Source organism: Scardinius erythrophthalmus, assembly GCF_964197995.2.
Source record: "Scardinius erythrophthalmus genome assembly, chromosome: 14".
Lineage (NCBI taxonomy): Eukaryota > Metazoa > Chordata > Actinopteri > Cypriniformes > Leuciscidae > Scardinius > Scardinius erythrophthalmus.
Window position 1 is genome coordinate 20,428,112 of NC_138234.1, and position 12,855 is coordinate 20,440,966.

At 39.0% G+C, this 12,855-nt stretch overlaps 1 protein-coding gene across 1 annotated transcript in view; it reads left to right on the forward strand.

Annotated features, from left to right (window-relative positions):
- gpc1a (glypican 1a) overlaps positions 1 to 12,855 on the forward strand; it is a 31,219-nt gene that overhangs the window by 11,252 nt on the left and 7,112 nt on the right. Inside the window, exons 2-3 of the mRNA XM_081383671.1 lie at positions 8,781 to 8,939; positions 11,172 to 11,569. Of these exons, the coding sequence (XP_081239797.1) occupies positions 8,781 to 8,939; positions 11,172 to 11,569 (557 nt within the window). The remainder of the gene's footprint in view (positions 1 to 8,780; positions 8,940 to 11,171; positions 11,570 to 12,855) is intronic.

Consider the following 12,855-nt stretch of genomic DNA (forward strand, 5'->3'; position numbering starts at 1 on the left):
AAAAGGTTTATTAGATGTTGCTAATTCTGCTAATATAATATGATATACAGTCCAAATATACAAATTTAGTATACATTTTTCATTGTAGATATACTGTATTTCCAAAAGGGAACATTATTGAACAAGAAGGTGGCATATTTTTCACCCTAGGCGACATAAGCCGAAAAATTGTTTCAGAGCAAGCTATGTTTAGAACCCAGTTAAGAAGACAACTTTTTTATTTTCTTTGGAATAACATGTTATTATAAATTGACCTCAATAATATTTTATAATCTTTCAGGAACGTGTAGTAAAAAGGTAAATTAGCAGATAATGTAAATTAGCGCATTAGCGGCAACAAACAGGTTTCCATAACACTCTCCTCTCTATCATTGGTCCGTCAATACAGATAGCCCCGCCCCAAACTCACATCATTGGTTGAGCCACTGTTGCTATGTTGAGCTTGTCGGAATGTTCAAATGAAAAGAGTTTTGAAAGCACCACAGTGTTCACAGTTTTTGTGGAAAACAACCAATGAATGTTTATTTATAGTTGTCTTTTACTTTAAGATGGGATGAGATTAAGTATTTTAACATCGGGAAAGATATTGCGATCTAAAAAAAAAGTTCAATAAACTTCTAGGTTTTACCCCACACGCCTGTAATAGTGTTTTAAATGACTCTTATCATTAAACTCGAATATCTAAGCTATGCTATCTATGTAACACTAAGCTGTACTTTTTGTTTTAATAGTTTCCTAAAAGGCGCCTGTATATCACGTTCTACGTATAAAGTCAACAGGGTTGTATTTTCCGTTTGAACCCTCTCATATATTGTGTGTTATAGGATCATAGCAGCTCATTAGACCAACCTGTTATGGCCTTTATATTTCACACTCACTTCTGCTTCCTCGGTTTCCCTGGGTCATAAAACTGTAAACACGCATATGAGAGCAGACCATGTGCAAACTAAATCACAGTCAGGCCTTGGCAATTTTCACCGCCGATTATGGCCAGACCCCAGACATACCTCAGCTTGACGATCCTTCCCATTTGCCAAAGAAAGGAAGGGCTGGCATCTCAGAACTACCTAGGAAATCAATTAAAAGGTGCTTTCCAGTGTTTTATAAGGCATACCGGGGCATGCTCTGAAGTCGTCTCTTTTAGCACATAAAGCGAGCGGCCGTCAATCGCCTTTATTGCGGCTTTGTGCAAGGCCTGGTTCAGGGGTCACAAGCCCTTAACGTAAGACGGCACGGCGCCCGGGACTCTTTGAGCAGCCCCGCGACTCAGCAGGGTAGCGGATAAGAGAGACCAGAGGCAGATGGTTAAGAGAGTGCGAGAAACCCAGCAGGAGGGGGGTAATGAGTGCTAATAGGCACAGGAAGAGGTTGAAGAAAGGTCACCTGGAAATGTGGCGGAAGACCAGATGAGAAACGGACAGGAGATTAAAAGAGTCGGCCAGAGGTGACAAAGGCCCAGATTATTTTTTATACTGTATGAGAACTTAATCCCTCATCAGTTTGTATTCCCCAACAGGAACAGATTATGATGTCGGGATGTCCTGGGCACGGATGCCATACACCGGAAAGGGAACAGCACATTAAGACGTTATCAAACTAGATCTTTCCGTTTACACAGAATTCAAGAGTAGACAGTTTAGCTGATCTAGTTTTGTTGCAAAGTATAAAGGGGTGTCAGACCCATCAGAGTTCTTCGATTAATAAAATGACCAAACTGTGACACAATTCTTGTCGCAACTTTATTTTCTGTACTTTTACTAAATCCATTTGTGTTGGGGCAACATCAGTTGCCATTTGTTGCCATTAACTGAAATTGGGCAGGAAATTTGTAGTTCCCCGGTATTGCAGGAGACTTAATGGGGAGAGTAAATGTGTTTTTACAAAAGGGTGAGATGTAATGTTTAATGTCCAGAGCTTCTGAAATTTTAGGTTACCATTTTTGCGAAGAATTAAGTTTTTTCTTTGGTTAAGGGGCGGGTACGTGAAGAGCATGTTAATTGTTGGTTTAATCAATGTGCAATTGCTTTTTAGCATGTAGCATGCTGATGTGTGTCATTGCTAGTTAGGAATTAGCTAGTCTAGTTCCTCAGTCAAACATGCGATGCGTCCGAAATCAAATACTTCCCTATTAGTGCTGCACGATTAATCGTATCGCAGTCGCGACGTCAAGCCTACGCGATTATATGAGCAAAATGCTGCGATTTTATATTAAATAAACAAATTAGCGCTGTTAACGCAGCATCTGTTAATTTTTGGCATCCTTTGGCTAGTGTTACATGATCCCGCTCTTATTCATGCAAATGCTTTTAAACCACTCATGCGCGATAAGATAAAAAAGAACGCGCTGTCAGTGAATGTCCTCCTGACACGCACGCACACACACACACACACACACACGACCTACAGATAGACGAGCGCCATTATGAAGTTCTCTTTCGCGGTAGAACGAACAACACACACGTATGCCAAAACGAACGCGCTGCCTGTGAATGTCTTGACTGTGACACACAGAAAGACTCGCGCTAATATCGTGCGTGCGCACAAAACAGCATGCCAGAATATAGTTCTCTTTCGAGCTTGAACGAACAATAACACACACAATTATGCCAAAATGTCTTTTTGTCGAGTATCTTCATAACATAAGAGTAGTCTTTCTTATGATGAACGTGAAGAGTTGTGAGTCTGTGACTCATGAGAGAATGAGGCGCGTGTGAGATCCGCGTCTCTGACAGCAGCGGCTGGTCTTAAAGGGACAGTACACAGTAGCCACTAATTATATCTGTCGCTAAAGTTAATCAAAGAACAAAGGGAACAGAGAAAAACACTCACTGCTCTTGACTAAAGAACTTTTTTCTTTAGCCAGATTATCACTAATCTGTGTGTGCATTTATTTTCCTTGAGAACCAAGCAAGTTGACTCATGAAACCATTTGTTTATTATATCGCATATCGCAACCGCAATCGCAATATTGACCTCTATTATCGCAATATGACATTTTCCCCAAATCGTGCAGACCTATTCCCTATATAGTATGCGAAAAACAGTATACCAATATGTAGGCGAAAAGTCCCCGTATGACCTACTACTTCTGGCGAGATTCTGAAGTGTGCATACGATGGACACTATCCCATGAGGCCATGGGAGATGATTTATGAATATAAGTGAAGCGGCGTAACTGTAGGTCACATGGCAGTAACATGGCGGATGTAGTATGTCCGAGTTACATTCATACTACCCGTATTCGTACTATATAAAGCATACTTTTCTTAACAGCAGTGAAGTAAATTCAAATTCAAATGTAGTATCTACTCAGAGAGTACGTGATTTCGGATGCATCGCTAGTGTTTGGCTTCAGAAGACTTATATGTCTGAATATAGGGCACAAGTTGTACGGACTGCTCTTATGGTGGTTTTGCATTCCTTTTGCAAAAGCATGTTTTTTTTAAATAACAAAGTTGTTTTAATCTTGCTATTTACAGGAACTGTAAAAAACAACTATACTGTTCTTGAAAATATGCACCATTTCTGCAGCTCATCAGGGCCCCCTACTGGTCTGGAGCCCTGGGGAAACGGTTGGCAGGACCGTGCGTTAATCCATCCATGCTTAAATTCAAATCCATGGTGCTGACACAAATGCGGAGGTGTTTGGCACACTTCTTTGACAGATAAATTTGCTCTAGGTTACACACTTCCTCCCCCTTCTCTCTCTTTGTCTTCCTAACCTCATTTTTCCTCTGCGTATTTTCCCAGTGTCCTCTGAGGACATTGGTCTGCTGGGGATTACAGAGATATTGCATTGTGTTCATTAAAGGCAGCTTATCCTCTTAATTGAGACCAATGTTTGGGCAAAGCGCCATGTCACCCGTGACCTCATATTTAAAAAGAAGGTCAGATTCAAAGATTAGTTTGCGAATTGCGGCCAGCTTAGAGTTTTCTGTGTCAGAGTTGCTATCATGTTCTGATATGTGAGTAAATCAGACAATATGGCCGCACATACACTGTATACCAATTCAGTTGTTTGGCACATGCATGTACCTAAACAACAAAAAACGAATACAAGATTAGTTTTAATGTATACATAGCCATCATGCTACATCGCTTCTTCATTAGATTTAGATTTTTGCATTTTCTGAAGAAAATTTGACAATTAACAATGCTAGGGTGGTTACCAGGGTGTTGCTATGTAGATTTTGAATCTTCTAAATGTGAATTGTGTCATTATTTTGGAGCACATTAGCTTATAGATAATAGTAAGTCTAACATATTCATACTAAAAGCAAAAAAATAATAATAATTCATAGGGACTTTAAGGTGTTCTTAGTGTGTGTTACTGGCTTAACTCAAAAAAGCTCATTCTTATTTCTGTGATATTCTCGGTCACTCCTTCAGTAATTCTGTGGTATTTTTTTTACTCGTTCATATAATTTCACAAACTTCTTCTTAGAAAATAAGAGTCATGTGTAGATAAGTCAGTATGTAAGTGCTTGAGTTCCACTTTTGTACTTTGAATAAACCTCTGAATGGGTTTCCATAAATTATTTTACTGCTTGCTGAGCTTGTTCCTGAGAGTTGTGCTATGTGGTACTTGTGTGGTAACGCGGGTGTGGCGTTTATAAGTCTTCCAGAAGGGCTTGGTTGGAAAGCAAGCTTACCAAACACTTTCTCCCTCCTCAGAGACACCCTGTTAATCAGGCATGGAGGACATGAGCATGTTTTTTTGGCCAGCGCAGGGATTTAAAACCTCAACCAGCCTCACCTGTAGATCCTCGCGCACCTGCTTCTGGTAAACCGGTGCCTGAGGCAGCCTTTGCTCTCATCTCAAAGGAGTCCACGCAAATCCTCTCCCAGGAAAAGAAGGAAAGGACGGAGATGGGAAAATAAAAGAACTATTCACATTGGTATGCCAGGGGCTTTGAAGATGAACTTGAAGAACATCCCTCTAAAGAACTTCCTCTTACTGTTTGGTTGTTCACTTTTAAAACGAGGCCCGTCTTTTTCTTCTGAAGTCAGTCCAAGTCAAATTTCAGAAGCCGATCCAGAAGGCACTGAGGCTATTTTAGTCTGATGTGTCAACATCAGTGCTTCTTTATGAATTAGCGCAGATTTTCTTGTTGGAATGTGGTCAACAGAACAGGCTCGTAAAAAACATTCAACATATTGCTATGCAGTTTCTAGGGTGTTTCTAGGTTTTTTTTGTCCTCCAGGTCAATTCCAGAAACTTTTTCTAAGTATGTGAATGCAGATGTTACTACCTACGTTACTTTTACAGGTCATCTACTGTTATCACTGAGAAATGGTTTTTCCCAGTGCTTTGTTCAAAAGCCCTTTATTCTTTTTAATGATCTTTTCAAAAGCTGATACCCTGATGTATTTTGCAGCATGTAAGCAAATATCAAAGAGGCATGCAAGGGAAAAGAATGGAAAAAGAGCAGTCAGCACTACACCGCATGGAGCATTCATTTGATTAAATAGTCACCGGCCCTGAAGGGATTGCGCCAGTTGGGTTGAAAGCTACCTGCTAACAGTTTAACTTGAAGGGATTTGCTTCATCTGACACTACACAAGGCCTGTTTGTCATCCTGCTCGACTATTTGTCTCGCTGTCCATCTCTAACAATTAGGCTGTCTGAAGAAACCTTTGATTTTTCTGGGCAGACTGAGGCGGCTGACAGGTGATTCTCTGTCAGGCATTGATTAAGGGTCTTGTTCATTTGGCAGCCTTTCGATTTTCATCCAACGGCATGACACGGCTCAAGGAGGCTCGAACAATGTTTATTCGGAACAGAAAAGAGATAATTCCTCTGGATTTATTTTTAGCTTATTGCCTCGTCGAACGTCCTGCATTCATAAAGAAATGCATCATCTCTTGATCTGCCCGGAATTATGGTAGATTCAGTTTGCTCTTGCACACACAAGATCCGCCTCTGTTAGTTTTTCTTCCTGGCTACGTTCAGAATGCAATACTAAGAATGCTTACTAAGCAGTATACACTGTTTACCAGAGTGTATTCAATTAATTCCAAGAGGTACGGTCTCTATCTTTCCTTCCCAGTGGAGGTCCGGGCAATACTTTTTTGGAAGAGCTATACTTTTCCATCAGGGCAGCCGTAGTACTTTGTAAAAGAAAAAATCCTAAACACTTAAAATAGTCCTCAAAGATGAGAATCCTGGGAATCCTATTACTCATTGCATTGCACGTTTAAATTAGTAGGTAACGTCCAGTTATCATTAATTTAGTGATTCAATTTTGTATAAAAATATCATAAGGCCCTAAACATACGAGAAGAGTATGTGATGCTAGCTACAATGTGATTCCAAATCCAAAATGTGTAATTCTCAGCGTTGCCACTAGGAGTGCTATAACTTACATTAGCTTTAACTTGCTTTTGCTGAGTAAGTTAGTTACAATTATGCTGCATTTAAGTAAATTTTTTACACTCTTTCCCCTGCTAACTTCTCTCCGTCTCGTTCACTCGCATGTACGTCATTGCTTATGATGCACGAGTGCCCACTGCTGGTGGAACCCTTGCTATGTGTTTCAATGGAATGCCTTAAACCCTTGTTCCCTTAGAATCCACAATGGAGTGATTTATTATTTACAGTCTAATGAATTTGTTTTACGCACAATTCTAAAGGCCTGTGTGTATGCTTGGGCTGTTAGAGAAAATATAAAAAAGGTAGCTACAAGTATTATGTTGTTAAATGTCAAAATAACTCCAATATCATACCCTAGAGTTGTGTAGGGTGGGGGTAAATTAAGCGTGATCTGCTGTGACGTCACAATCATGTTGCATTGTGATCTATCTGTGGATCTGCCTGAAGTGTACATATTGAGTAGACTCGCTCCCTCTGTAAAAATCTAGGGTCTGTCAAAATAAACTTCCCTTGTTGAAGTTAAACGCATTTCAAAATGGAGGATTCTCCCGAGGGGACGTACTCATGTCTAAAAGTGGAGTTAAACGCAGCCATAGTTAACTGTTGATATGTTTATAGTTCTGACTAATATCATCCAGTTTAATGGGACTGACATTTAAAGAAAACTCTATCGCCCCCTTGAGTACTGGAGTTTGCTAATGCCACAGAAATGCAAGAACGTAAATACAGGACCTCACTGTTTAATTTGCGTTTGTGTAGTTGTGTAGAATTTGTTCTCAATGATCATTGATGTGAAAAATTTTAGGATTGTGCTAAAACTATGTAGTTGCATTGTGAGATACAGTAATCTATCCAGCATGCTTAGGTCGTTTTTTCTTTCTTACTATATTAGTTTCTTTATGTGTTTCGTTAATTAATGTGCAAAGCAAGATCCCAGCTGTAATGTAAGTGTGCATACATCTATGGCTGTGCGGTCGTATTGTCTGCACAGACTCTTCGTTTGTGTGCCAGAGCGGGAAGAAAAGCTTCATCTGTCTTGTGTCTCGCAGTCCCTCATCAGTACACATTGATATACAGGCCACACTCCCGTGCTGCTCACGGACTGCAATGAAGGGCCCGGGATTTGATGCATAATGACACTGAAGGCTGTTTAACACAACAAAATGCAGAGCGACACGCTGAAGATGATCTTGGGATATTGCCACTTGTTGATGTACAAGCGTACACATTTAAAAACAGGCTCATTACATGCGTGCATGTGATATAATGCAGCTGAGCGCGTTTGAAACCAGGCCTCGTTGAAAAAGGTCGTATTAGCAATTAAAGAAAAAACACGCAAGCGAAACATGGCCAGGTCAAAGTGTCTGAATAAATTTTGGTCCCAAATTTTTAAACATTTTACTGGTAGTCCACTGTATGAAGGATTTTTGGGTATAATATGTCACAGTTTACTTTATTTTGCTATCCTCAAAAAATATAAAAAATTGCATCTGGTGTCTGAATAATTTTTCGTTTGACTGTATATATAATTTTTTTTTCAGTGTTATTTCAATTAACGGAAATAATTGTTATGTTTTGGCTTTAGTTAACAATAACAACATTGACAGACACATTATAAAACCATTCATTTATTGTCAGTGATTAAAAGTAACAATGCTTGGGCAAAGGCTTGTGTAAAATAATCTGAGTGGTCCTGTATGTCTTCTTACCATACTTTTTATTTCTATAAATAAAATATTACCTAAAAGACTTGCACTCTAGGCTAAACTGCATATGCACAAATAACATTTCTTGCTACTAAACCGCAGACACACCAAGAGATAACTCTTTTAGGTTGACCATAATATTGCAAAGCAAATATTTTAGCCCCTCTGCTGCAGTCTTACCACGGTGAATGCATAAAATTGTGCTTCTCTGTGATTTTTCACTCTCGCTGCAGTCAGACGGCATAAAAAATGCATGGTAGCGATAGCATCTTTCGCTCTAGTTCCCTAAGTCATGACCCAGGACAAGCTTAAATGGGAAAGTTGTTTGCTAACTGTCAGCCGGGTCCAAGAAGCTCTTGCTCTCTAGAGGATCTCATTGACCCATTGCTCTGTGTTCAGTGATGAAGCTATTTTGAAAACTTAGCAAGCTAAGCTAAGCTACTAATAGTTAAACTACAGTCAAGCTACCCTTTAGTAAGTAGACAGCTCAACTACAAGATACTAATACAATCAGCTAATATATAACATTAAATATCTGTTTTATTTGTTTTGTGGAAGTTTGACATCAAGTTTAACGTTTATTTCAAATCTTATGGAGCTTGATATAGACTTTTATGTTATTGAAGTAACTGGCATCTCGGGTGCTATAACTAGGTTAAAACCTCTGCTTAAATCGTATTATCTTTCTATTCCATCTGCAGGCGAGCATCTTCGCATCTGCCCGCAAGGTTACACCTGCTGCACCAGTGCCATGGAGGAGACGCTGTCGAATCTAAGCCGCCGAGAGTTCGAAGGCCTGGTGAGGGAAGCAGGACGCTCCATTCAAGCCTCGCTCAATGCCCAATACAGGACCTTTGACAGTGAGTCTACTACTCAAATGTACTCAGCCTTACAGTTGGTCGTTGTGTTTGCAGCTGCTCAGTTTTTCCACTCTATGTTAGCAAAATGATTTTCAAATAATCCAAATGTTTAAGGTGTCATTTCTCCACCCACTGTGTAAAGTTGAGGAAGAACAGAGTAGGGACTGCAGCAACTCGCAAAGGAAATGAGATTTAGAGGTTTTACAGTGTACTTGTACTGTCACGGACAGCTTTCTTATCCAGAGCAGTAGTTTATGTAACTTCATCTGCTTTTAGTTAACATTTTTCATTTATCCATCTGCGGGGGTTAACGAATGTGAAGGGTTAAACAGTTGCAGTACTTTGAAGCCCAAATTCTCTCCTGGTTTGTGTCATTGTAAGCCTAGATAAAAGAAAAACTCTGAAGTTCATATGCTTTCACACCGAGTGGTCCTCGGAGGGCAATTACAGTGGGTTTTTATAGCCTTTTACAGCAGTGCACCATTTAAGCTTGATAAACTGTAGTGACGCCAATAATGATAAAGAGATTTAGATGTAGCTGTTCAGTTTCATGACCCAAATCAGATACTTCCTGCATCCCATAGAATGAGAATGCAGCAATCATACACGCATAATATACATGTACATATATATATATATATAAACCAGTTATATTAATTATTAATGGAAGAATGGTAATTAAGTTACCTGATTGTTGAACATATAGTACATGTTATTGATATTAATGATTTTTTGTGTGTGTATTTCATCTTATAAATCCCACAAACAGGCAAAACATGCGCTTGTTCAAGAAAGTTTTTTTTAATAAAAACTTAAATATTTCACATTTCTATTTTCATCTCCACTACAATCAAACCAAATAAAAAATAAATAAATATGAATTTATTTTTTATATTTACCTTTTATACCATACATGGTGAAAATATGAAATACATAAAATAAACAATATTATTAAATCTGCAATGTAAAACACAATATTCCACAGATATGCTTAAAGCTGCAATCTGTAACTTTTGGCGCTCTAGCGGTTAATAAACTATGGAAGCTTGTTTCCGCCACAAAAAAAAAAAAAAAGATAATTGCGACTTTTTATCTCACAATTGCGAGTTTACATCTCGCAATTCTGACTTTATTTTTCAGAATTGCGAATTGCATGAAATAAAGTCGCAATTGCGTGTTTTAAAGTCAGAATTGCGTGTTATAAAGTCAGAATTCTGACTTTTTTTCTCGCAATTGCGACTTTATATCACGCAATTCTGACTTTATATCTCAGAATTCTGACTTTATATCATGCAATTGGGAGACATAAAGTCCGAATTGCATGATATAAAGTCGCAATTGCGTGTTATAAAGTCAGAATTGTGAGATATAAACTATTCTAAGGTAAAAAAAGGTCCGTTTTTTTTTTTCCTTAGAATTGTACTTTATATCTCACAATTCTGAGAAAAGATGTCAGAATTGCGAGATATAAACTTGCAATTATGTGTTATAAAGTCAGAATTGCGTGATATAAAGTCAGAATTCTGAGATATAAAGTCAGAATTGCGTGATATAAAGTCGCAATTGCGAGAAAAAAAGTCAGAATTCTGACTTTATAAGACGCAATTGCGACTTTATATCTCGCAATTCTGACTATATATATCAGAATTCTGACTTTATATCTCAGAATTCTGACTTTATTTCACGCAATTCTGACTTTATATCTCGCAATTCTGAGAAATAAAGTCAGAATTGTGAGATGTAAACTCGCAATTGTGAGATAAAAAGTCGCAATTATCTTTTAAAATGTTTTATTCAGTGGCGGAAACAAGCTTCCATAATAAACAGAACTGCATTCGTCTTGCAGAAGAACATTGTAGCCAGAGCTACTTCTCTCGCAGGTACTGGGCTACTCCGCAGCGGTACGACCCGACAGGTCTAAAATAGTCTGAATATAAACACTAATTATTGGTGTACCGTAGTGATTAAGGATAAGACAAAAACACGGTTTGGAAAATTAGCTTATTATATAAATTTGTCAATTTTGAACACAAAAAAAGTTACAGACTGCAGCTTTGAATGAATATTGTTTGTAAGTTATATTAAAAGCTATGTAAAATATTCAGTAGTCAGGGTGCTTTAATGTTGTTGTACTGAAATCTGCAACAATATTGGTGAACAGTGGACTCAATTGCATGTGATTTCTTTATTAGTTTCACTCTATGATAAGTGACTTCCTTTATGTCATTGCAGCATACTTTCTGGAACTTCTAAATGGCTCTGAACGGTGGTTGGAGGAGGCGTTTGTGGGCGCTCTGGGGGAGTTGTACCGACCTAATGCAGGAGTGTTCCGTGACCTCTACGCCGACCTGCGTCGATATTACAGTGGTGCCGCCCTGAACCTTGAGGAGATCTTGGACGAGTTCTGGATGAAGCTCCTGGAGCGCCTTTTGAAGGCGTCTGACCCTGAGACCGCCTCGCTGCTCTCTGACGACTTCCTGGAGTGTGCCTCCAAGCAGACAGAGACCCTTCGTCCTTTTGGAGATGCCCCACGTGAACTGAAGGCCAAGCTGGTGCGGGCATTCATCGCTGCTCGGGCATTTGTCCAGGGCCTTAATGTGGCTGGAGAGATTGTACGGAAGGTGTCTCAGGTATAGTGGATTATTTTTCTTTTGTAGGATGGTGTGATGTAGGCTCAGGGCTGTTAACCAGAAGGTTGCTCGTTTGATCCCCTCAAGACCATACTGCCCTTGAGCAATTTCCAGTCCCTACCAGCATTTAACATCTTTGAAGCTGGAAGATTCGCTTTTTGGTAAAACCATTTGGGAGCAAAAAACGTTGAGTAAGTTCAATAGTGCTCAACTGAATTCAGGGTCTAATTTTCTTGATTTGTAAGACCCACCAAATGTCTTTTACATCTTTGTTCTGTAGAAAGATGAGTCATCTACCAATCATTCTCAATGCTCTTGCAAACCATATCATATTTTGCTCCAGAAACCATACTGTCATTGATATTTCCAAATGAGTATTCCAGTGTGACTTCTTGGGGTAGGTTTGCACCAAATATAGCGCTTTACATCAAAGTCTTATAGTTCAGTTAAGGTCTCATCAGACCAGGGATTCTCCTCCAAGTCATTGAGTCTTTCACATGCCTTTTGGGCAAATACCAACAAAGAAGTGATAACAAAGACTTCCATCTTCCACATTCCTTACGAGCCAGATTTGTGTTTCTGTTCTTGAAGTGCTATTGTTGCCTTATGATAGTTTCTCCCATCTATTTATTCTATCACTGTAACTCTTTAGCGTTGCCAAACTCTTCTTGTCCAGACACCCAGTTCTGGAGGAAGTTCAATTCTTTGCAGATGCACAGTTTCATATTTTCTCACATTCATAATGACAATGATCGCAGTGCTTCAAGGTATATTTAATGTGTCATGACTGGTATTTTTTTAAGACCTTTGCCTCAGATTTGATTATAATTATCCTTCAGTTCTGCGGTTAGGGTGTTGCCTTGGAAAAGAAGTGTGTATTCTCCTAGAGACAGGTGTATTTGACATTAGAGTTCTACGGCAAGGGGAAAAAATCTTCAGTGAATCATTGTTCCATGGTGTAACACTGTAGAATTGAGATAGTCCAAGGAAACTGAAGATTCTTTTATATGTGGCTTAAACTCATATATGTCGTTCTTTGATTCAATGTGCTGCAAAACTGAAAAAAAAAAAAATCATGCATACCACTGAATGCCATACCCTCAGTAGGTGGTCTGGTTTCACTTAAAGAGGGCAGAACCTAGTTGCCTTGAATGTCAATCAATAGATACTCCCAAATAAATCAATATTGGATCCCTGACATCAGGACAATGGCTACACTGCAGCATTCCCGAAGATGTTTTCCTCAAACCAACACAAGGAAATTTAGTCCAAGTCCTTAGTGGCTA